At 42.4% G+C, this 25,987-nt stretch overlaps 1 protein-coding gene across 1 annotated transcript in view; it reads left to right on the top strand.

Moving 5' to 3' along the window:
• LOC110591562 (nuclear body protein SP140-like) overlaps positions 1-25,987 on the top strand; it is a 62,132-nt gene that overhangs the window by 5,409 nt on the left and 30,736 nt on the right. Inside the window, exons 3-12 of the mRNA XM_044913444.1 lie at positions 8,208-8,385; positions 9,330-9,498; positions 11,739-11,819; positions 13,506-13,589; positions 16,962-17,045; positions 17,800-17,883; positions 21,198-21,281; positions 23,299-23,379; positions 24,510-24,593; positions 24,988-25,068. Coding sequence (XP_044769379.1) covers positions 8,208-8,385; positions 9,330-9,498; positions 11,739-11,819; positions 13,506-13,589; positions 16,962-17,045; positions 17,800-17,883; positions 21,198-21,281; positions 23,299-23,379; positions 24,510-24,593; positions 24,988-25,068 — 1,010 coding nt within the window. The remainder of the gene's footprint in view (positions 1-8,207; positions 8,386-9,329; positions 9,499-11,738; positions 11,820-13,505; positions 13,590-16,961; positions 17,046-17,799; positions 17,884-21,197; positions 21,282-23,298; positions 23,380-24,509; positions 24,594-24,987; positions 25,069-25,987) is intronic.

Below are 25,987 nucleotides of genomic sequence, written 5' to 3' on the forward strand. Positions count from 1 at the left end.
TCATAAAATGAGCTGGGAGGTGCTGCCTTTTCTTCTATTTTCTGGAAGAGATGGGAGGGGACTGGTATCATTTTTTCTTTAAATGTTTTGTAGAATTCACTAGTGATATCACCTGGCTCTGGTGCTTTCTTCTTTTGAGGTCTATTTTTTTTTAAGATTTTATTTATTTATTTATTTGAGAGAGAGAGAGCGAGAGAGCCCGTGAGTGTATGCACACACACCCATGAGTGGAGGGTGGGAGGGTAGGGGGTGGGGTGGTGGTGGGGGGAAGGGCACAGGGAGAGGGAGAGAGAGAATCTCAAGCAGACTTCACGCTGAGCGAGGAGTCTGATGTTGGCCTTGATCCCACAAACTTGAGATCATGACCTGAGCCTAAATGAAGAGTCAGGTGCTCAAATAAGCCACCCAGACACCCCTTTTGGAGGTCTATTAATCATTGATTCAATCCTTTTAATAGGTATAGGTTATTCAGATGATTGTTTCTCCTTGTGTGAACTTTGGTAGTTTGTGTCTCTTAAGGAATTTGTCTGTTTCATCTTCTATCAAATTCTTCGTCATAGTTTTCCGTGGTATTATTTCTCTATCTTTTTAAGGTCCATGGGATTAATAGTGATGACCCCCTCTTTCATTTCTGGTATCAGTAATGTCTGTCTTCCTCTCTTATTAGCTTTTCTAGAGGTTTATCAATTTTATTGATTTTCCCAAAAAATCACCTTTTGACTTCATTGATATTCTCCGGTGTTTTCCTGTTTTCAGTTTCATTGACTTCTACTCTAATTTTTATGATTTATTTTTTTCTGCTTGTATTAGGTCTCAGTTTCTCTTTTTTCTTTAGTTTCTGTAGGTTGAAGCTTAGATTATTCATTTAGATCTTTCTTCTTGTCTAATCTGTGCATTCAATGCTGTATATTTTCCTCTAAGCCCTGCTTTTGCTACATCCCAGATATTTTAATAAGTTGTGTTTTCATTTTCATTTAGCTCAAAATATTTTATAATTTCTCTTGATATTTCTTCTTTAACCCTAGAAGTGTGCTCTTTAATTCCAAGTATTTGCGGGAATTTTCCAGCTATCTGTTATTTCTACTTTTATTTCATTATGCTCTGAGAACATATTTTTAAATGATTTCTATCCTTTAAAAATTTTTAGAGTGTTTTATAGCCCAGAATATGGCGTATTTTAGTAAATATTCCATGTGAGCTTGAGGGGTATGTGTATTTTGTTGTTGTTGAGTGGAATATTCTATCAATGTCAACTAGATCAGGTTGATTGATGGTGCTGTTCAGGTCAACTATATTCTTACTGATTTTCTTCCTGCTTGATCTATTAATTACTAAAATAGGGGCATTGAAGTCTCCAACAGTTGTAGGGGATTTGTCTATTTCTCCTTGTAGTTCTATCAATTTTTGGATCATGTACTTCGATGCTACTTTGTTAGTTGCGTGCACGTTAAGGATTCCTGTGTCTTTCTAGAGAAACTGACCTCTCTATCACTATGTAATGCTCCTTTTTAGCTCTGACAATTTTCCTTATTCTGAAGTCTGCTTTGTCTGAAATTAATATAACTATTACAGCTTTCTTTTGATTAATGTAGGCATGGTAAATCTTTCTCCATCGCTTCACTTTGATTCTACCTGTGTTTTTATGTTTCAGGTGGCTTTCTTTTTTTTTTTTTTAAGATTTTATTTATTTATTTGACAGAGAGAGAGTTAGCGAGAGCAGGAACAGAAGCAGGGGGAGTGGGAGAGGGAGAAGCAGGCTTTCCGCCGAGCAGGGAGCCCGATGTGGGGCTTGATCCCAGGACCCTGGGATCATGACCTGAGCCAAAGGCAGACTCTTAACGGCTGAGCCACCCAGGCGCCCCCAGGTGGCTTTCTTATATACAGCATATAGTTGGGTGGTTTTTTTGTTTTGTTTTTTTTCACTCTATTGATCTTTGCCTTTTAATTGTTATATTGAGATCATTCACACTTGGAGTATTTGTGTAGTTGGATTAATATCTACATGTTTTTACTCATTATTCTTGTCTTCGATCCTACTTTTTCTTCTTTTCTTTTTCTGCCTTTTATGGTTTTAATTGAACATTTTATGACCCCATTTTATCTTCTCCCCTAGCATATGAATTATGTTTCTTTTAAAACATTTTTAGTGGCTTTCCCTAAAGGGTGCAATATATATTTACAACTAGTCATATCTGTTAGTTAGTTATTTACTTATTTATTTTTACTTTGCTTGATACCATTATTTTCTTCATATCCATGTTTTCAAATTACACTATCCTGCTTCATGGGAGATGCATGCATCTTATAACGGAATGTCACAAACTTCTCCCTCCTGTCTTTATCAACATTGCTGTTGTCATTTTGCTAATCCAAATGCTCTCATCACATAGTTGTTATTATTACTTTGAACAAACAGCTATCTCTTAGATCATTTGAGAATGGGAAATTAGTGAGAACTCCAAAAGCTAGCTTTTGTTTGTATAGATTATATCAATTGATATTTGCCATATTAGGAATTAAAACCTTGAGCACTTAAATATTTATTTGTTCATTAATAAAAATAATGAACTCATTACCTGCTAATATAAATGACATATTTTATGAAAAATAACTGTGTTTTCTAAAAGAAAGTAAATTAGTAAGAAGATTAGCAATGCTTTATATTTTCACAGATCTCTTTAATAGTTGGCTCAGTATTCTCAGTTGGAATAGACAGCTGGATTCTCCTATCAGCTCTGCATTCAATCTTTTGTGATACCAGAGAACATGTATTTCCTGGGGAATTCCGCTATACATGTGTGACAGGACAAGAGAGAAAAAGGGTTAATAGTATCTTAGTACTATTATGAAAACTGTTTCGACCCTGGTCATACCTGAAAGGGTCTTACATAATCCCAGGGGTCCCTGGACCATACTTTGAGAATCACTATTTTAAAATAATTTTTGAGGGGCACCTGGGTGGCTCAGTCAGTTGAGCTTCTGCCTTGGCTCAGGTCATGATCTCAGGGTCCTGGGAAGGAGCCCCGCATCGGGCTCTCCGTTCAGTGGTGAGTCTGTTTCTCCTTCTCCCTCTGTGATCTCTCTCTCTCAAATAAATAAATAAAATCTTCTAAAAATTTTTAAAAAATAATTTTTGAGATGTGCTTTTGTTTTCAAATAAAATTTATGGGTTTTAGACATCACTATTTTAACAGGTTTTGGTGATGCCTTCCACTTCTTTTATAACAAAATTTTGCTGGTTTTGTTTTCTTAATTAACTTTGATTTCTTAATTCTTTTATTGTAGTACATCATCAAATAATTTGTCCTAGAGAGCATGTCAGTAAGAATGGAGTAGATTATTCTATTGCAACAACGATTCCAAAATCTCAGTGGGTCACTGGCCTCTGCTTCAGGGAATCCTCACCTTGGATTCTGTCTTTGGCTGCTGAGTAGCTGCCATCTGAAATGACATCTGAAGTGACAGCCACTGTAACAGAGGAAAGTGAGCATGGCTAATCGGGGGTTAGCTTGGAATTCTGCCAAAGTGATACCTATCAGTCCAAGGAGGCAGGGAGATGCGATCTTACCTTTGCCCAGAAGTAAAGAACATGGCATTGAAAATTGTGTGACCGGGATGCCTGGGTGGCTCAGTCAATAAGCGTCTGCCTTCGGCTCAGGTCATGATCCCAGGGTCCTGGGATCGAGCCCCGTGTTGGGCTCCCTGCTCAGCGGGGAGCCTGCTTCTCCCTCTTGTCCTTCCCTCCCCTTGTTCTTTCTCTCAAATAAATAAATGAAATCTTAAAAAAAAAAATGAAAATTGTGTGACCAACACAGATGGTGCAAGAGTGAAATATTTTCTGAGCCCTTGCACAGCTATTTGTTTTAATTGAAGTTTGGTTGACACACAATATTACATTAATTTCAGGTGTACATTATGCTCTGCTCAGCACAGTGCACCTTGCACAAGTTATCTTGCCTTCACACAGGAATAACTGAACAGGATGTATATTTTTTAGTCATTTCCTTTTACCTTTGAATCTATAGATTTGCATAACTGTTTTAGACATTTATGGTTTCAAGTTTAGTTGGTTGGTCCCCCTCCCCCTTTTTTTACCCGCTATGTTCTGGGAAAATTCTCTTCTTATTTACAACCATTTTAACTAACCTTTTTTTCTTTTCTTTTTTAATTTTAGCAACCATTTTAAATTTCCAGGCCTGCTGTCTTATTATCTGATCTTTTCTTCATGTCATCCTGGACAAAATATATTCTCCTATCCATACGACAATATACTTGTTTTTTGGAAACTCTTTTCTGTCCCCAGCACTATTTCTATGTATGCTGGGGTAATTTTTGTTCTTTGCTCATCTGGGTTCCACTCCTTCCTGTGATAGGTTTGCACAAATGCGTGTGGCCTCTTGTTTGTTCCTACTTAAGGGCAAGGTACTAAAGAGCTAGTTTTCAACTCCATTTAATGAGATGGGCTTGAAAACCTGTGGTCTTGGCTGCGTGAATCCCAAATGCCTGAGGGTGAAGGCCTTTTTTTTCCCCTGAGTCATCTGTATTTTTCTTAAGAAGCAGCCTCTAGTCTCTTGCCTGGATGCGGGTGCGCTGCATGGGGGCGTCAGAGGGGAGCAGATCATTTAGTATTTTGCCTTTCAATTAATCCTGCTGGCTTACGCTTGCATCTGCCTCTCAGGGGCTGCAGGACATACTGGACCCTTTCCTCGCCCCTGGGATCCTGGTTCACCAGCGATAGCAGTTAGCACTGGGACCGCTTTTGCTCTTTCAGACTTTGGTTTCAATTTCTCACCTAACTCCCTTCCCTCAGTTATAGTGCCTTTAATTCCTTTACTCTCATTTTAGGGAGCCCTCTAGTCTGAGGGGAGCAAAGCACTTGTCTTGGGTCAGCTATCTTTAACCAGAAGTTTTTTTTCTTTTTTAAAGGAATTCAGGGAAGGAATGGGTTTCATTCTGTTCTAATCCATATGTATAATGGGAAGTCCCAGTGACCCTCTTAATATGGGATAGAAAAATCTTACAAGTGTTTACACCTTTTAGAATTACAGTGAAGTTTATCAAGACATTATCAGCCAGGGGAATCATTTATCGAGTAAGAATCAGAATTACAGGGCGCCTGGGTGGCTCAGTCGTTAAGCGTCTGCCTTCGGCTCAGGTCATGATCCCAGGGTCCTGGGATCGAGTCCCGCATCGGGCTCCCCGCTCGGCGGGAAGCCTGCTTCTCCCTCTCCCACTCCCCCTGCTTGTGTTCCTGCTCTCGCTCTCTCTCTCTCTGTCAAATAAATAAATAAAATCTAAAAAAAAAAAAAATCAGAATTACAAAGCTTTTTGCATTTAAAAATTACTTTTCCCAGGCTTGACCATAATGTTTGGAATCCAGGGGTCTTACAGGTCTCCACGTATAGATAACACTTATATGGGCAAGTTTAAATACAGAACAACGAGTCACACTTTTGAATATACACACAAGTCTGTATATTAGACCGGAGAAAAACACATATTCTTGTGACTGTGAATTGAAACCTTACGGGAGGGGCATCTTTGACCTAACTTTACCATGTGGGATGCGATTCTTGCCCCTGCAGTTGCAGACGGGTGCGAGAGATCTACCTCTTGTACACCCTCCTTGAGATTTCTTCTATTTGTTGTTCACTAAGGAGATTTGCTGCTCAGTTGTTCTACACACTCACACACATGTCTTATTCAAGCTTCCCCAAATCCTATAAATGGATACTATTACTACTCCTGTGTCACATCAGGCAACTGAATCTCAGAAAGTTGGCCAAGGTTAGTGCAAGTGAGAAGCACAGCCAGGATTTGTCCTCAAGATAATCTGCATCCAGTGCGGCACTTGCCTTTATGCAGGCTCATTATGAAATATGGGCAAATGGAACAGGCTTTTGCAAAACTATGCCTTACCGTACTTGTTTATGACACCACACAGTGGGGTCAATGAACACTCTGGAATAACCAAGAATGATCTTGCTCTGTCTAGTAGAGGCAAACAGATTAGGGAACATGTTAGACAGGAGAAGGTGAGGCAGAGTTCTTAGAGGTGATACCCAAGCTATTCTTGAAGAAGAGTAGGATTTTTTTCTAGGCAGAGAATATTTAGTTTAGAATTCTGCGTACAGGATACTGTGCAGCAGAATAGCATTCATTATGTGGTTTCATCTAAGTCCGTGATTTTGAGAGAGAGAGAGAACATGAGCAGAGGGATGAGCAGAAGGAGAGGGACAAGTAGACCCCACACTAAGCCTGGAGCTTGACGTGGGGCTCGATCTCACCACCCGAAGATTATGATCTTAGTCAAAATCGAGAGTTGGCCGCTTAACCGACTGAGCCACCCAGGTGCCCCAACTGTCAGTAATTTGAATCATGTAATATACAATGGAATCTCAAGAAACACACCAGACAGAACAGGATAAAGGGAAAGAACCCTGGGGCACAGTTCGAGAGACCTTTTCTGCCTTGATGCCGGTTCATATGTGCCACATGTATTCTTTTAACTGCAGAAAATACTTCCTAATATAGGCGAAAACAAAATTAAGTGACTTTACAACCATAGTGACTGAAATTTTGAGGTATGACAATACTTACGGTGTACAAAGATATAGAGAAAAACTCTCGGGAAATCTTGGCAGGACCGTAAACTAATCAATCATTTTGAAAAAGAACTTAGCAACTTGAAAGTTTGAAGGTAGTATATCTAATTACTCTACAATTCACTTCTGGGTACATAAGCTAAAGAAATTCTTGTTATGTGCACATAAGGAGATATAAACAAGGATGTTCACCAAAATACTGCTCATAATAACAAAAAATTGGAATAGACCTAAACATTTACCAGTAAAGGATTAATAGGTAAATATTGTCTATATTTATATAAAATATTATTACACAGCAATTAAAGTGCACTGATTTGACTTAAAAATATCAATATGGACACATTATAAATACAATGATACATGGAAAAAGGCAAAAAAAAATCAGGCATACCTTGTTTATAATAAACCTTGCTGTTCAGTGGTAGATTCTGTAATATTATCTTAGTTGGTTTTTATTTTTTTTGTCTGTGAACTTCTTTTAAGAACAGTCTGTGTTAGTCAGGATTCTCCAGAGAAACAGAAAAGACAAAATGTGTATGTGTATGTGTGTGTGTGTGTGTGTGTGTAAAAGAGATTTATTATAAGGAATTAGCTCGAGGGCACCTGGGTGGCTCAGCTGGTCAAGTGTCTGCCTTCAGCTCAGGTCATGATCCCAGGGTCCTGGGATTGAGCCCCGTGTTGGGCTCCCTGCTGAGCAGGGAGCCTGCTTCTCCTTCTACCCCCTGCTCATGCTCTCTCTTGCTATCTCTCTTTCTCAAATAAATAAATAAAATCTTAAAAAAAAAAAAGAAATTAGCTCACATGAATATGGATCCTGGCAATTCCAAAATCTGCCATGTGGGCTGGCAGCCTGGAGCCCCAGCAGAGTTGATGGTGCAGTTCCAGTCTGAAAGTGGCCTATTCGTGAATTTCTTCCTACATGGAGACGTCAGTCTTTTTTTTTTTTTAAAGATTTTATTTTATTTATTTGACAGAGACACAGTGAGAGGGGGAACACAAGCAGGGGGAGTGGGAGAGGGAGAAGCAGACTCCCCGCTGAGCAGGGAGCCCGATGTGGGGCTCGATCCCAGGACCCTGGGATCATGACCTGAGCCGAAGGCAGACGCTTAAGGACTGAGCCACCCAGGTGCCCCAGTCTTTTAGTTCTATTTGGGCCTTCGACTGATTGGATGAGGCCCACATTACAGAGGGTCTGCTTACTCAAAGTCCACCAATTTAAATGTTAATCTCATCCCCAAATCCCCTCCAAGTTGACACATAAAATTCACTATCACAGTATCATATCAATTCCTGTAAAGCTGTTAACACTTTTAAATTCAATGTTTTCCCTAGAAGGTTCAGGTAAAAATCTTTCTTTGTAGTTTTGATTACCACAGGGTGAACTCTTTCACTGCTGTGTCTTTCTTAAGCTAAGTGTCTTCTTCTACTTCACCCTTAATTACTCTCTCAGTAAATACATTCCATTTATTCTGGTCCTTCCACAAGAACACTACTGGATGCATATTGGCTCTCCCTTGACTATATCTTTCATGTCTAAAATCATCCACTCACCACAGACCTCTTGGAAACTCAGTTTTCGTATTGTGTCTTTGTTTCCAGGATGTTCACAGGGAACCAGAACCCAGAAGACCAAACCCCAGAGGAGCAGGTTTTCTATGAGTTTATTTTTAGGCTCTTCAAAGAGAATAAGGTGGAGATTGCGAGTGCAATAAATAAGCCATTTCCTCTCCTTATGGGCCTCCGAGACCGTGGCTTTATCTCCGAGCACAAGTATCAAGTAAGTGAGGAGATTTCCTTATGATACCCAGCTCCACCGATGTTATGCCAGACTGCAGGGTGTAATGAATCGGCCCAGAGGCCTTCTGTGGGTGGAGACCGCCACCATCCTATAAGTTAGGAGGGGACAGGAGAAACAGCATCACAGAAAACATTCCTTCTTCTGTAGGAAATGTGGGGGGAAGGGCATGGCAGTGGAGATGTAGCTGGATAGGGACTGGGGTTGCTGCGTAGCTACAATGCATCTTAGGTACATTTATAGTCGGGTAACAGTAACTAAAGGCAAATGAATGAACTGGGCAATGTTTCATTACAAAGCCTTCTTATTTGACACACCTGAACCTGAGATGATTGAAACTCACAGGCAAGTTGGGTCACGTTAGGATAAATCCGGAGGCAAATGCTTGCTGCTCTCTGTCCAAATCATTTCTTGCTCCTTAGACATTTCTGGAGCCCTAGAACACAGGTGAAGGTTAATGATGGGTCTTCCTGGGGACACTGAAGACAAGCCTTCTCTTTGTCTTTATGAATTTTCTTTGCCCTTTGGCCACGTTCATTGCAGGGGAGAGTGGTCACCTGAATTCCTGGAGCGCTTCAGGCCAGGTCAGTCCTGGGGGGAGGGCAGTGGTTACTGTCCGGTCAACAGAATGGCCTCTCATTACCAGTCAGGGCCACTCTTGAAGCATCCCTGCCAGGCTCTTAAAGCCTCCACAATCATTTGACTTTGAAGCCACATTTATTCTTCAAAATTCCTCCCTCAAGTGTGCATCAGCGTCAGAGAGGTTCAAATAAGAATCTATTTTTGTGATGGAGGATATTTAAGAAGTCATCCAAACGTGCGACATTCTAACATTTCACAAGAGAACAGATGGTCTGGGTTATGATCTGCATCTTCTATAACCTGTAAATCCATAGCTACATAATTCTCCATTCACTATTTTTAAGCATTTTCAAGAAGCTTGTAGAAATCATGTCCCAGTGGAAAGAGTGGTCTATGATGTGCTCAGTGAACTGGAGAAGACATTTGACAAGACAGTTCTGGATGTACTGTTCAGCAATCTTAACCTAAAGGCCTATCCTGACTTACTTGAGATTTGCAGAAGCTTCCAAAATGGTAATTATAGCTTTCAACAACTTTGGGGGATTCAAGCCCATCTTATTCATCGATTCATTCATTCAATTTTCATTAATATTTGACAGTCATTTTATTGAGCGACTGCTCCACGGCAGGCAGGGCCAGAACACAGTGTTGAAGAAAATGCACATGACCCGTGTCCTCATGGAACTTACAACCCGTGGGGGTGACAGACATTTAGCTGAGTAACCCCACAAATGATTGCTTGGCCAGGACCTGAATTTGGTGCTGAGAAATGTAGGATTTGAGTCTCTACTTTTTTTGGGGTGGGAGGAAGGCATGAATTATGTGCTTTCGTAGGAAAGGGGAGGAAGCCTCTCTGTTACCTGTAGTCATGTTCAAAGATTAAAAGATTTTCTTTATCTTAGAAAATGTGTCATTTGGTGCATTTGTGCGCCAACTCACTTCTCCAGACAAACAGTGGAGAAGTCACTAGAGAGGACTGGGGGAGTGGCAGCTGGGAAAGGACCAGTGGGCTGGCAGAAAAGTGTGGCTGAAAATACAGACTGGGAGGCAGTGTTTGGAAGCTAATTCTGGGAAGGGAAGTTCATGGGGAGTTTTGAGGGTCTGACACCCAGTGCCAAGAAATTTGAAGTTTACTATTTGGGAAATAAGAAGGTAATGAAGGATTTTTAAGCAGAGTAAAAGTCAAAGAAGTCAATGTAAAGAATGGGATGTGCTGATTTGTGAAAACCATACCTTGATTAAAAGAAAAGCTATAATATTTCCACGCTATGATATATCCAAGTCAGAAAAAGGAATAAAGGAAATCAAATACCAATCATAAATTTTAAGTCAGTATTATATGTGGACCCAGGATGGCCCAAGGTCATGGGTATGAAGAAATGGAAGTTATCATTACTGCCCACATCTCAGAGGCTCTAATCCTCTCCATGGACTGTGGGGATCCCCTTCCTTGGACTCCAGCACCCACACCGCATGTGTTGGTTTCTGGGGCTCCCCATGCTGAGGCTCACCGCACCCCCCAACACCAGCTGGGAGGTTGTTGCTGGTGCTTCCTAGACCCTGCTGTCCAAGGGAGCCAGGGGTCAGTGATCCAAAGCCAAGAAGCTGGTAGGAGGGTTGTGCAGCCTGCCAAGAGACACATGCACTTGGGCCACCCCCTGTGTTCTCAAGACCTCTGACTCACACAGCATTTATCCCCATGTCCTCCTCCAGAGTTTGCCTGGACAAGAAGTCAGTGTGTCCTGGGGATGGCAGAAGCATCTCTTGTGCCAAAAGAGCCTTTCTACCTTCACGCCTCCCCTACTGCCCTCACCCTTCAGTAGGTGCTGCCTCTGGGAGGTGTGATCCCGTCATCTGTCTTTCTTGGCCAGCGTCTTTCTCTATTTCTTGGATTTTTTTTCCCTCATGTTTTGTGAGTCTTGCTTTTCCATCTATCTTCAGTTGCATTGCCTTACAACACAGCTGCGAAGCGGGGTGCCCTGGGCTGCTTTCCTGCACTTCTTGTTACCACTTCCTGGGTCCCTGGTACAGCTATGATATTCACTTTCGGTTGGGTCTTTCAAACGATATTCACTTCCTGTTTGTGCCTTACAGAGTGTCTTTTTGTTGTTGTTCCCTGTATCTCTCCCCCCCCATCCCACCCCAGGGAAATGCTAGTTCCTCTTCACTGTTAGGTTTTTTGTAACCAGATCATCTTCCTTCCCTGATCTAAGGTCCCCTTCCTCCCTCCCTCCTTCCTTCTCTCTTTCCTCTTTTTCTCTCTTTCTCTCTCTCTCTCTTTCTTTTTCTCTTTCTTCTCTCTCTCTTGATTCTTTGCTTCTCTGTTTATTTCCTTTAAAACCTCCATCCTTAAAAGATGTTGGAGCTCTCTTTTTTTTAATATAGGTCTATTTCTCTATAAACTTACTTTTCTCCTGATGAAATCCCTCTGCTTCTTTTCTATTCCTAGTTGCATGTAGAATTTACAAAATACATTCCATATATATTATTTATTTTAAATTAGCTTTCATTGTTCTAAAGAGTTCATTGAACTATTTACAACTTTTCTACCATCCATCCTCTCTTAAACCTTGGGGGATGTATGGCAGCATCAGTCTCTGGTCCCATGAGACCCACTGAAGCCCAGGGTTCCCTGAGGGCTGGAAGGCTCCCGCTCAACTGCCGGAGTCAGGGGTGAGCCAGGTATATAGTTTTGAGAACAAGCTCCTGGTCACCGCCAGAGGTCTCTAACTGCCTTTCCTTCCTCTTCCCAGTGATTTATGACAACTTCCATCATGAAGCCGTTGATGAAGAGACAAAGGAGATGCTCCACCTACAAATACCCCATGAGCTAGGTACTTGTGACTCCATAGAGACTTGTTCTCTCATCTGCTGAGAGGAAAGGAGGAGAGATCAGGGGGGCCGAGCTCCTGGGTGGAGAGTGCCCCGTGGGGAGGGGTGCAGAAGGAGACAGTGGAGATGCAGGGGGGAGCCAGGCCGGTGGTGGGCTGTATGGGATCCTAACTAACCAACCAGTTGTGGAATCCAAAAATGCTGTCAGGCAGATAGGACCACTCAGAAGATAGAACAGGAACCCACAAGAGCAGGTATTACTGTGACCATGAGGCACAATTAAGGGGAAGAGCTGACAGTAGTAATTGTGAGTTAGGAATTCAGTGGATCTGGGAAGGGATGAGGTTTGGCACCAGGTGGCAGACCCAAAGAGAAAGCCAAGAAGGAACTGCTGTAAATGCTTCCCATAATAAGAGAAAAGAGAGGGAGATAGAGTAGTAATTGTGTGCAGAAGAGAACATGGAAGGAGTGGCGCTGGGTAGAAAAGAAAGAGAGGGGTGCCAAGGTGGTTCAGTCGGTTAAGCATCTGACTCTTGATCTCAGCTCAGGTCTTGATCTCAGGGTCATGAGTTCAAGCCCCGCATTGGGCTCCATGCTAGGCATGGAGCCTACTTAAAAAAAAGAGAGAGAGAGAGAGAGAGGAAAACGGAAAAGAGTGTAAGGGGGAGAAGAGAATAAAGGGCAGTAATCACTTAACAGTGACAACAGTAGCAACACCAACCTTTTTCAGACAGCTGGGTGTAAGGTCAGCCCTTCCTGTGAAGCAACCTTTCTATTGCTCACAGATGAACTATGTACCCTCGTTACCAATAGCCACTGTTTCCAGCTTTTCAATCATCCTTTTGCTCATATTATTACTAATAACTGATCATTGAATTATAATGCCTACAGCATTAATACCGAAAATTATGATTTCTTGCTAAGTTGTTCTAACCCAGATATCCTTTTACAAGTACTCCTCATTATAACCCTATTATAAGGGTTTGTTATTCCCACTTTCCAAGGGAAGAAATGGAGGCATAAGGATAGTTAGTGATTTGTACATGGTCACATGACTGGTCTAGGACTCGAACCTTCTCCCACACACAAGTTAAGGGCAAACATGCTGAGACCTCACTGCCGGGCTTCACATCTGGCTCTACCTCTTGCTTACTTGGGCAACTTACTTACTTTCTGTGTTCCAGTGTATAAACTGAAACTGTCAATCTCTATGTCTATAAATCTATATATCTAAAATAAGGTTGTTGTGAGTGTTGTTCAAGAGTCCGATGTACACTGAGCAAAAGAAGCCAATCACAAGAGTACATGCTGTGTGACCCTATTTATGTGAGCTTCAGGACAGATGAGTACAGTTCCAGAAAGGAAGGGCTTAATTAATGGTGATAAACATCAGAAGAGTGGTCGCTTACAGTGGGCAGAAACAGACTTGAAATCAGCACATGAGAACTCTCTGGCGTGGTGGAAATGTTCCAAGTGTTGAAAATGTCTAGTAAGCACCACTGCTTCATTGGGAACACAGCTGTTTTCCATTTCAGTTAGGTGCATCAGAATGAGAAAGAGGTGGGCAAGGCTTTGGTGAGCCCCAGGTGGGGTCCTTGGAGCTTGAACAGCAAAGTTCAGATTCAGCACACAGAGGCCTCTTCTCTGGTCACTGTCTGAGTCCTGCTATTTTCTTGTCCCCTTTTCAGAGTCCTGTGAACCCTCACCTCTCCAAATAAATAATGTCAGAACCCTGGAAGAGACACCCAGCTTACCGCCTAATGAGGGACCAGGTAACTATCATTCAACTTACAATTCTGTATCAAATCTTTGTTTTCTTGTCTTTGCGGGAGTAAAGCCTGCATTTTGTCTCTGATCCCAGGCCTCTGCTAGTCCTTCCTTCTATCTGCCCTTACCTGCCCACAGATGTGACAGAGACTATGAGAAAAAGAGTCCGAGCTCCTCAGTAGAGAGAGTGCTCATTGATGGAGAATATAGAAAGAGAAAGAGGAAAAGATGGCTAGGGGTAATATAGGACAAATCACACAAATGGATCCAGTTTTCCAAAAGGAACATAAACTCCTACCCTCAAGGGTGGGGAAGGGGAACAATTTTCAGTTAACTTCAGAGACCAATTGAAAGGAATTTGGAGGTAGCATGCCATGTGTGTCCATGTGGGAGACTGTCCCCCCATAGCTGACCAGTGGGAGGTCCCTGGTACGGTAGTCTAAGCCCCGAGTGCTGGAGACAGTGAGAGAGGGGAATCAGGAGGACACCAGAGCTCAGAGAGACAGAAGATCAAGGTAAAGTGGGAGAAACAGTGATGGACAGGGAAGAAGTGGGACATGTAGCAGAGAGGAGATAAACTGAAAAATGGCTCAAGGATCAGAGGTAAAAATTGAGAGAAAAATATACAGAAAAAGCAATATGGAGTGGAAAATAAATACTAGGATGTGGGGAAAGCCAGGGAGGTGCAAAGGCAAACTACGGAGAGAAGCAGAATAGATGGAAACTAGGGGAAGGGCAAATGGGGGACAAGGGGGAGAGGAACAGGTTGGGACGCTGCAGGTTCGGGGCCAGAGCACTGGATAGAAGCACCTTTGGGCACAAAGGCTGACAACATTAGGTGTGAGTTTCCATATGAAACGGTCCCTAGTTATCAAAGTGGCACTTACAAAATGTCAGATTGCGATAGGTCTCTCCCCGAGTATTCCAGTGATTCCCAAGACCAAATCTCCACCCCAGATCATCTTCAGAGCTCATTTATCCATGGACCTGAAGGCAGGGGTTGGATAGAAAACTACACTGGAGTTCTTTCAAGAGCCTTAACCTTGGCACACCCCGAACTGAGAGCATTGTTCATTCTTCATTGTTCAAGCTAGATCTAACCCCTCAGTGTTCTTGCCCTCAATGATAGATCATTGTTCATCCGTGTTTTTTTCAAGTTGGAAACGTAGAAGTTGCCCATGATTCCTCTGGCCTTCAATTACATGCCTGTCACTCCTCCAACATGGTCATTTCTCCTTCAGAATATCTCCCACCTGTCCATCTGTCCTGTCCCCAGAGCCGAGTCTCTAATCCATGTCTCTGTCACTATCATGGTTCTCAGAGGACGCCTTCTGCCTCCCTCCTCCCTCTAAACTTACTCCCATTAAGTGCATTATTTGCACTTCAACTAAAGGGGACATTTGAAAATAAAAATTAGATTGTATTATTTTCCTACTTAGGAACAATAAGAAGTATTTCCTACTTCTTAATACACCAAGGATTACATTAAAGTTTCTTTCAGTGGGGCCCAGGGTGGTCCCCACAATGGGCCACCTGCCTACTTCCTCAGCCTCATCACCTGCCTGCTACACTATTACTTCAAGATAGAAGAGACTCTCTTCCCCAATGATTTTAATTGTTAAATATCTCCTTCACATCATGTGCCATATTTAGTACTGTCTTTCTGTTCCACTGCCCTCTGCTTTCCTTCCTCCATTCTGGTTAAATCTTATTTAACACAAACCACCTCGGGGAGGCCTTTCTTTAGAGAAAGCTAGACAGGAATAACTGAGAGACAAAGGATAGGATAGAAAGAGCAGTATCAGGGAAAACAAGGGGGAAAGTCACAGGAACCGGAGAACAAGAGAGAAACACACCAAGAGAAAGAGAAGCTCCAAGAGACAACAGCAGAAACTGAGGCAGGGAGAAATCAGATTTACAGAATCAAATAGAAAAGGGAAGAAGAGAAAAAGGATGATGTGTAAGGAAGAAGAGGAAGATTTTCCCATGATGGGTGAATTATTCTCAGCCTCTAGTGAAAGCTACTGAAGTGAACATAACCGCAGGTCAGGTTGTCTTGGGGAATGGGGCATTCCAGTTTCTCAGGCTTTCTTGGTTTTTCTCATTTTCTTGCTATGCTATTTCCTTGGTCATAAATTGAGATGTCTGCGAGATTTCATTCCTTTCTGTGGAGGATAGCAAGGCCTGTTGGGAGACCAGTGATGATGAAGAGCCTCAGGAAGCCTGTGCTCCCCACCAAGATGTGGGCGCAGCAAAGAAGGGGGGAGGTTGCCATTGTTGAGCTGCAGGATATCAGGCAGCTGAATTTCAAGCTGGCGTTTCCTGATGCATTTTACTCTGAGCACATGCCACAGTGAAAAGATTCAGTGAGTTCTGGAATCCCATGAATCACATAAATGTTCCCGAGTGTACATTTGGGGAAAGATATGCTGAAGAAGGGGGATGTCTTTCATACCTATTCATAGTAAAGACTTGGATTTATCCCCACGGACCCTTTAGCTTCTCCAGAGAATAAGAACTAAGCATTATCCTAATTATTGATAATGTTATTATTTTGTGTCTAATTTTGGAAAAAGCCCAAGAGAAACATGGTCGCCCTTCAGATCAACTGCTCTCCACTCTAAATTATAATTTTTGTCAAATGGTTTTTATTATGTTACTGTGATTTGTCAAAAATTTTGGCAAAGAAGATGTCATTTCATCTCCACAAACTTATGCATTTAGAGAGACAAACTGTTGCTTCTTCCTATTTTATAGATAAAGAAATAGAAGCACTGCAGTGTATAAGGGTCTTTTACCAGGTCAAAGTAGTTACATAAGCGGAGGGACTGTGGTGATGGTCGTGTGGGGCTGGCAGAGGGTCACGGTGGCCAGGATCACAGAGGCAGAGTTCACACCGGGGAACCCAAGAGGTGTTCAAGTACCCAGGCCAGTAGATCAGGGCCCAGTGCAAGAAGGCCCTCATCCAACAAATATATTTCAGTAATGAGAACAGGGAAAGGCAGAAAGAGCTGGTAGGATTGGGACTTACCACGTGGAATGCAAGAGATCTGAGTCAGGAAGTAGGAAAACTGACAGAGAGTGAGGAAGAGCCATGAAGAAGAAAAAGCCCAAGAGGGAAGCCCAGGGATTCATGGAGATGTCCAGTCCTTCCTGGTATAGAAGCAACAGTGTGTGGTGACAGAACAATGAGGTGGTGAAAGGAGGTGTGTGAAGGATAACAGAAGAAGAAGAGACAGAGGGAGGCTCTGGTAGGTCTTAGGCGAGGTCCTTTTTCCCAAGGAGAAGCTCACCTGAGCACTGAATTCAGCATGAGATTCCTGAGGTCTATTCCCTTATTGCTATGTCTGGTTGGTCATTTCTGCATTTCCCTTCAGTTTCCTGTGAGCACAAAGCTCTCCAAAGGACGAATGGAGGCGATTTTGAAGAGATACCTGAGCTGCTACCAGGCGATGGGGGAGGTAATTATGATTTAAATGACCAATTACTTCATTAAATTTGTTTGTCTGACTGTATGCAAAGGACATTTTCTTCCCATCCCCCAAACACAAATACACACTTTGTCTCGGCCTCTGGTTGCTTCCCTCAGGTGTGTGGGAGGCAGGGGGGAAGGGAGGCTAAGCACCTTAATGGAAGGGCTCTAGGGTGAAGAACTGAAGGGCACAGAATAATAAGAATGTAGACTGGGGGCACCAATGGAGTTGGCTAAGTAGGCCCAATTTTATCTAAATGTATATGGACTATAACACTACCAGGTTGGGATTTGGGAGGGGAGAGATAATCTTAAACTTACTTCCCATGGATTGCATAGGATTAATGAAATACTAAGTATAGCAGAGAGAAAGTGATGTAAGGGAATAAATAGGGAGATAATGGAGCAAAGAGATGAAGAACTTCCTGGAGGAGCAAAAAGAGCGAAATGCAAACAAATGGCAGAAGTCAGGGAGAGCAAGTCATGGTCAAAGAGACCCACAGCTTCATGGTGCAGGTGCAGCAATGTGTGGAGACAGGGTTCGAGGGAGAAGAAGGAACGAGAGAGAAGGAAACAAGGTGCTAAAAAAAGCGGAGCGAGTTCAGTGGGTATAAACATACTTTTCTTCCTGAGGAGCAGTTCTCCTGTACTCTGAACATCAAGCTCCAATGCTCTCTGAGCGTTGGCCACATCCAAGCAGAGTCCAGGCCAACTGTCTATCATGTTCCTGTTTCTCTCCTCAGTGTCCTGTGAACAGGTAGTTCTACAAGGGGACGACAGAGAAGAATCAGAAGAAATGCCCAGATTACTACCTTATGATAGAGAAGGTAATTAGGATTTAAATGACCTGTTATCTAACTAAAACTTTGTTTTCCTATGAATATAGAGGGACACCTTCTTCCATCTCTTCCCTATTCCCCTTCCATCTATCCATCCATCCATCCATCCTTCCTTCCTTCCATCCATCCATACATCCATCCTCACATATTCACATAAACAAACTATGCCCAGCTTCTGATTGCTTCCCTTAAGAGACACAAGCAGTGAAGGATGATCTCAGACTGGTTGAGTTTTCCCTGGGTATAGAACACAGACAAAGAGAAGAATGAAAAATATAGATGCAGTCATGAAATGAAGAAACACCAAGGTGATTGACAATTCTACTTAAATAGACATGGAGTCTAAATACAGCCATGTTATCAGGGAGGGGAGATAATTTCCAACCTATTTTCCCTGAGGTTGTGCCAGGAACATGGGCATAATGGGTATAATTGCAACACAGAGAACTCACGTGAAAGAGTTTTGAAATGGACCTGGCAAAGGGAAGGATCCTTGCCCATTTGCCAATGGCCACAGTCCAGAACATTGATGATATGGGGAAGGAATATGGATGTGGACGAAATACACAGAAAGTCTGAAATTTAAATTTTCAGTTTTAATTCTTAGGTTGAAAAATTAGAAACAGAAAGTTAAGAACCAGAGAGAACATATAGAAGCAGGGAAATGAGCACCATGGAAGAAAGGAGATAAGCTCCATCATCTTAGACAGGTAGAGAACATGATGTTAAGAGAGAAATGCAGGGTGGAGAGGGGCGGGGGGGGACACTAAGGAAAAAAAGGTGGGGGAGGGGCACAAAAGTTATACGTCGAGAAAAAAAAGATGAGTGAAAATTCAGCAGAGATGAACACTGTACAAAGGATAGAGAAGACAGTTTGGGGCATTGTAGGAATTGAGAGAAGAGTTGTTCATCAGAAACAAGTCTGCCACTAGGAGTGGAACATGTTAGCCATGGGTTTTCAAGTTATGATGTCCCCAGTTATCAACATGGTACCTGTAATATTCTCAGAGGCAGTGGGCCTCCCCACCAGGCATCCTTGTCTGCTCCCATCTATAACTTATGACCCCCAAGCACCTGTCTGGCCCAGACTTGTCTTCTAACCTCATTCATCTGAGTGCCTGAATACAGTTGTGCAGCGGGCCTAAAGGACAACTCCATTTGGATGTTTTTCAGGAACCTAAATATAAGATACCCACAATTGCACATACCATGTTTCTTGACACCAGATCTGCTCCTTTCCCCGTATTCCCTATCTCAGTACAGAACACCATTGTTCCATTCCTCAGGCAGAAATTTAGGGGTCATCATGACTCATCCCCCTCCCTCAACTCACATAGCCCATCAGTCATCCAGATTAGTCAGCTATATATCGAACTTGTCTCTTGCCTGTCCATTCTTCTCCATACCCAACACAAACACTCTGGTCAGATGTCTCTTCTCTCTGGAACCAGAGCAACAGCCTCCAGTCTCATATCTTCCCCCCAGTCATGTTCCCATCACACCCAATCTCTCCAGGTCAACTAGAGGACTCTGAAAATGCAGGTTGGTTTATCCTACTTTCCTATATTAAGTTGATAACTTCTTGTTGTCAGAAGGATTAAATCCACTTTCCTCCCCATGGCTCCAGCCTCATGTCTGTCCCGCAATTACTTCAAAAATTTGTATAAAATTTGTTCAGTAATTTTAATTATCTGATTACTCTTTCTCACCTGAGCTTTGGCACTGTTTTCTTGCCCACTTGCTCACTAATCTGGTGAAATCATGCGGATATTAGATACCATCTCAGAGATGCCTTTTCTGACCCCTAGAAAACAAGATAAGAGTCCGGGAGAAGAAATAAAGCAGAGCAGCAGGGAAGCATGAGGGGAAAAAAAGGAGGCGGGAACAGACATGGGGAAACAAACAAAGACAAAGAGGAGTATCAAGAGATCCCAAGAGCGAGATACAAAGGTAGAAATGGAAGAGGCAGACACATTTGGGAAGGGTGAAAATGAGAAAGAGAACAAAGTGTGGGAGACAAGGTGTGCAAGGTTTCTGACAGTCTCCATCAGATTATTGGGTTGTGGGAGACTTCCTTTTATCTTTGAAAACCTTAAGATACAGGCATGCAAACTGTTGTAACCTCTCTTTTGTGGATGGGGAAACAAAGCACAGAAAGGCATGCAGGTTATTTTTGCAGGGGCAAAGCAGAAACGGCAGAGTGGGCAGCAGTGGGTGTGTCACTGAGGGAATAGTTGTGTGAAGCCACCTGGCAGTCAGGGCAGGGTCCTGTGGTCAGACACAAAGAGGAAGCCCCAGGAGCCCACACGTTCCCAAAGAAGTGCACCTGGGTCCAACATAAGACCTTCATTAAAAGAAAAACTAAGTTGTTAATTTTAGCTATTCTGACTGGTACGAGGTGGTATCTCATTGTGGTTTTGATTTGTATTTCCCTGATGCTGAGTGATGTTGAGCATTTGTTCATGAGTCATTGGCCATTTGTATGTCTTCTTTGGAGAAATGTCTAACTATGTGATGGGCATTAAGGAGGGCACTTGAAGTAATGAGCACTGGGTGTTGTATGCAACTGATGGATCACTAAATTCTACCTCTGAAACTAATAATATAGTATATGTTAATTAAATTGAATTTAAATAAAAATTTTTTAAGAAGAGAAAAGAGAAAAACTGGGCATGGGTTTCCAAATGTTTCAACTATTTGACAACATTCTCAAGGGCCTGTGAACAGAAGAGTACTTTTAACAGCCCCTTCTGCTCTAATAGAATTTAATGATCAGTCTCCCACCTTAGTATAAGGGAATTGTTTCTAGTGTTTTTGCTGTTGGGCCTGTTTCACCTCAAAAAATAAAAATTTTCTTGAGTTTAAAAAAATAAGGGAAAAACTGATGTTGGTGGGGAGAGAAAGGAAAATACTGACAGAGAGCATGGGAATGGACTCAACCACTTGGGCTTGAAGACATCTAGAGTAAGAAAGCTAGACAGGGTAACAGGAGAAAATAGATACATTATCACTGAAAAACAAAAACAAAACTAAGGCCTAAAAACAAGAGATGGGGTAGAAGCCCAGACAATGGAAGAGATACACAGCTAGGAAACAGAGATGTGTGGAGGCAGAAATGCAGGTGGGACGGTGAGAAGTGGACAGAGGAGGTGTAACAAGATGGCGGAAAGCAGAACAAGACAGTGTGGTTCCCAGGGGCAGCATGGAGCAGGTGGCTTGCTTTCCCATCCTGGTGGGCATGGACATGCTGAGGTCTGCTCCCATCACCCTCCATGATCCATCATGTCCTTGTTTCTCTGCAGTGACCTGTGATCCCAGAGTTTCCCCAATGACTAATGAAGGAGAACTAGAGGAGTTGCCCAGCCTACCAGCAGAAGAGGGACAAGGTAATTCTGATTTAAATTCCCAACTCCCTCAATAAACCTTTGTTTTCTGAGCAGCATGGAAAAAAATCTTGCCTTTCTCCCATCCTACCATTCTATTCTTCATATTCACATACATACAGGTGAGACTGTGTCCATTTTCTGTTTTGCTTTTCTTCAAAAACTGTAAGAGAGACTAAGAATAATGGTGAGCAGAGCTCCTGAGTGTAGAGGGTATCCATGCCTGGAGAACGTAGGGAGACATATAGCAAAGGTAGGCTGGGGCACCAGAGCAGAGGGCCTGGGTGATTTTATTAAATGCCAATAAAAACCCAAGTACCAACAGGTTATGGCAGTTGAGGCAACAAGATCATTTTCAGCCTACTTCCGGAAGTACCAGCAATATGGGAATAAGTTTTGTGAATGATTGATAGGTTTGCACTTTAGAAGGTCCCTCGGGAGATTGTTAGCATACAGCTGATAAGGGAAGGCTGTCTGGTGCTGTGGTCCATGCAAAAAGGAAAGAACTTCTGTCAGTTTGAGAGGAAGCATCTGTGAGAATGAGGAAAATAGATAAAATAAGGGAAATTTTAAGGCATCCAGAGGAAAGACTCAGAGAAACAGAGATAGAAAAGGAGAAAGTGAGAGACAACCTGGAAAGGGTATAAGCTCACGAAGAAATGAGATATGGAGATGAAAATTAGAGAGATTATATAATAATTTGGCAAATAAATATCAAAATAATAATAATGTGGAAGTAAGCACAAAGGAAACTATGTAGAGAAAGAGTTATATCAAAATAATTTAAAAATCAATAAGGAGTGGAAACTGGGGAAGGAAGAAGTTGGGATCTTGTAAAGCTAAAGTGCGAGTCTAGACAGGAGCATCTTCCGGCAAAAAGTGTCTATCTCAGTAGTGAGTTTTTATATTTAATCTCCCCAGGTAGAGAGTGGTACATGGAACATACTCAGAGACTAATAACCCTCTCCCTGGCAGTCTCAGTTCTCCAGTAACAGAATGAGTCTCAAGTGCCTGCCTGCTAGGGACACCTGTCCCCCAAGATCATCCCTCTGTGTACCTGAAGGCATTTATCACAGGATCCTCTCCATTTAGATGACTTTCAGGAACTGACACTTCCAAAGTTGAAACTAACAGCTTCTTCTGTGAAACTAGAAATTCCTTCTCCAGAGTTTGCTCCCTCATTAAAGAGAACATGAATGTACCATTTCCTCTTGTTTCCATTCTACCCATTTTCTCCACTTTAGCATGATTGTTATTTGCAAGATATCAATCAGATCATATTATTTTCCCACATAAACCTGTGATTTTTGTTGCCTTAGGATTAAATCAGTTGTCCTTCCTGTGGTCTTGTGTGTCTCCCATTCACCATGGGGTACCAGTCTATTGCTTCTGCCTCATCTCTCATGAGAGTGTAAATATTTTCAGTGATTGCACTGCTCTGATCTTTCTTTTATATGTGGGCCTTAGAACAATTTTCCCTGTGTTTGGTGGTGTTGCTTTGACCTAGTCTGCTCCTTATCCCATCTCCTGATCAGGTTCTACAGTACTATTTTAGGGATACCTCTCCTAACATAGAAGAAAGGGAGCAAGAAAAAACTGAGTGAGATAGGGAAAGGCAATAAAGACACTAAAGAGTGTCAGAGGTGCAAGAGAGAAAGAGAAGAAAAGGAGACAGAAACACATCCAAACAAAGAGAAGCACCTAGAGACACTGGCAGCAAGAGATAAGGGCAGAGACAGAAGTAATGAGAGGGGCAATGAGAAAGGGGAAGAAGTAGAGAGAGAATTAGGTGTACATGAGGGGAGGAAGATGGTGGATGGTCCTCAGGCTCTGGTGATGGCAACAGGAGTGAGTCAATCTGCAGGCCAGGTGAGCCCAGAGATTGACCAGATGGTTTGGGACAGGGACAGTCCCACCTAGCAGATACCTGAGTGTCCCATGTCCTCACTATGAGTTTTCCCACCATGATCTCCCCTGATTGTGTACTGAGATGACTGGGGCATTTCATTCCTTTCTGCAGAGCACAGCAATGCCTACTGGGAGACCAGTGATGAAGGAGAGCCTCAGGAAGCCTTGAGCTCCCCACCAACATGTGGGCGAGGTAAGGAAGGGATTGCCAGCCCTGGGCTGCAGGATATCAGGCAGCTGAATTCAGAGCTGAACAGCATGGCCCTTATTGTTAGAACAGATGTATTCCCTCTTCATGTTGTGGTAGATAAATACTGGCAAAGACAGTGTCTTTTTTCTTTCACATTCTTTATGTCTATTTATAGGAAGGACTCAGTATTGTGATTTTAACCTCTGCCTACTTCTTATTTTCTATAAAGAATAAAAGTTAAGTATGTATCTAGTGCTTAATATTATTATTATATTGTCATAACCTTGGGTGGGCTTCAAACAAAACATGGTTCTGTGATCTATTTGTCAGAAGGAAAGATCAAGGGTTTTGAGCCCAAATTATAGTTTTTGTCACATTTTTGTCGTCAGGTTATTGGATTATTTTGTGCTTTTTTTCTTTTCAAAGTACTTTGGTAAGTGAGATTTCCTCATAAATCTTTAGGACTTAGCTAGGGAAACTGCTGTTATTCCTCCTTAAAGAAAGACATAGAAGCACAGATGAAGGATACTTGTTTTTCCCTAAGATTAAGTAGGAGGAAGAGCAGAGACCCATGCCCTGAGCATCTCATTGCAGATAGTGGCTGTGTGAGGCTAGCAGGGGTCAACATGGTCACATGTAAGAAGAGTCCAAGGGGAGATCTATGGCTCCCAGAGGGAGCAGAACAGGGCCTAAAGCAGAGAAACTTCCACTTAGCAGATAAAGAAGGCCAGTAGGAAGGGGAAGAAATCAAGAGAGACAGTGACAGAAGGAATGGACCCTGTTTTAGGGATTGGAGAGACCTGGAAGAACAGAGCTAGGAGGAATAAGCAGGAAAGAAAAGATTAATATCACCATTGAGGGGAAAAAAATAGAAAAGTAAAGAGATGGGAGAAGTCAGGGGAGTGGAGCCCACAAAATCAAGGATGCACAAATATTCTCCTAGTGCAGATGAGGAAATGTCTGGAGAGAGATCTATGAGAAGGAAATGGAGAAGCAGAGAGTAGGAGAGTCAGGGGAAGGAGGGCTCGTTGGATCTCAGGTGGGGTCCTTGGACCAGATGTCCCTTTTCCCAAAGGGCAGCTCACCTGTGCTCTGAACATCCTGGCTCAGCTCATTTCCTTATTTCCCTTCAGGGTCCTGTGATCCTGAAGCTCCCCAAATGATCAGTGAAGAAGAACCAGAGGAGGTGCTCAGGCAACTGCTATGTGATGGGGAAGGTAAGTATGATTTCAGTTCCCATTTCACTAACCAAATCTTTTTTTTCTGTCTACAAGGAGGAAAATTTCCCCTCTCTTCTCCCCTTCTCCACTGCTCCCTTTCACTTATACATACAGAAGAAATGTGTGAAGCCAAGTGAAAAGGATCAAAAAGAGAGAGAATTAGTGTATGGGAAGGGAGGGAGGGAGGTAGACCATTCTCAGCCTCTGGTGATAGTGACACGAGCCATGTTAACTCCCAGGTCAGGTGAACTCTAAGGCAGGAGGGTCTGAGGGCAGGGACATTCCCACCTGGAAGATACCTGAGCCACCTTGGTTATTAGGGTGGGTTTCCTGCTATGGTTTCTATTGGTCATATGCTGGATCCACTAAGGGATTTTATTCTGTTCAGCAGAAGGTAGCAGTGCCTGTTTAGAAATGTGTGATGAAGAAGAACCACAGGAAGACTTGAGCTTGCCACCAGAAAGTGGATCAGGTAAGGGAGGACAAGTGGCAGGATTTCCTTCTTTTTTTCAATGGATGAATAGTATTCCATTTTGTGTGTATATATATCTGTCTACCACATTTTCTTTATCCATTCATCTGTTGATGGCCACTTAGGTTGTTTCCATGTCTTGGCCATTGTAAACAATGCTGAAATGAACATGGGGGCACAGATATCTCCTTGACATACTTATTTTGTTTCCATTGGATATATACCCAGAAGTGGAATGGCTGGATGATATGACGGTTCTAATTTTTAGTTTTTTGAGGAACCCTCATACTGTTCTTCATAGTGGCTATACCACATTACAATCCTACCAACAGTGCACCAAGGTTTCCTTTTTTCCACATCCTCACCGGCATTGGTTATCTCTCATGTTGATAGCCTCTTTTTCTTAACATCAACTCTGCCTAAAAATGGAGGTAATATCTCATGATATTTGCAGTCCCTGGAGTCAGGGAAGGAAATCTTGAGTGGACATTGAGAATTCTGCCTACTACAATGAGACTTAAGTATATTTCTAGAAAATAACAGTCCAGACAAGCCATTGACTTTCCCAAGTAAATAATATAAGCTATTCTTATCAAATGGGACATTAAACAAAGCTGAGCATAAATATATTAAAGAAAAGAATCTGGCTTTAGAAAAGAGTTATAGTAATTGGGTTAGGCACTACAGAGAAGTGAGATATACCTACTTTGTTGATTGCCTGCAGATCTTGAATCATGCATAGTGTAGACATACTAATGTTCAGATCAGTTATAAATTGATTATGTGTAGGAGAATTTTCCAAGAATTCTAAAGTTATTCTTCCTTTAGTACATTTAATCTGGTAGTTTTTTTTTTTAAGATTTTATTTATTTATTGGAGAGAAAGAGAGAGCACAGGAGGAGGGGGCAAGGGCAGAGGG

This window comes from Neomonachus schauinslandi, chromosome 3 (genome assembly GCF_002201575.2).
Source record: "Neomonachus schauinslandi chromosome 3, ASM220157v2, whole genome shotgun sequence".
NCBI classification, from domain to species: domain Eukaryota; kingdom Metazoa; phylum Chordata; class Mammalia; order Carnivora; family Phocidae; genus Neomonachus; species Neomonachus schauinslandi.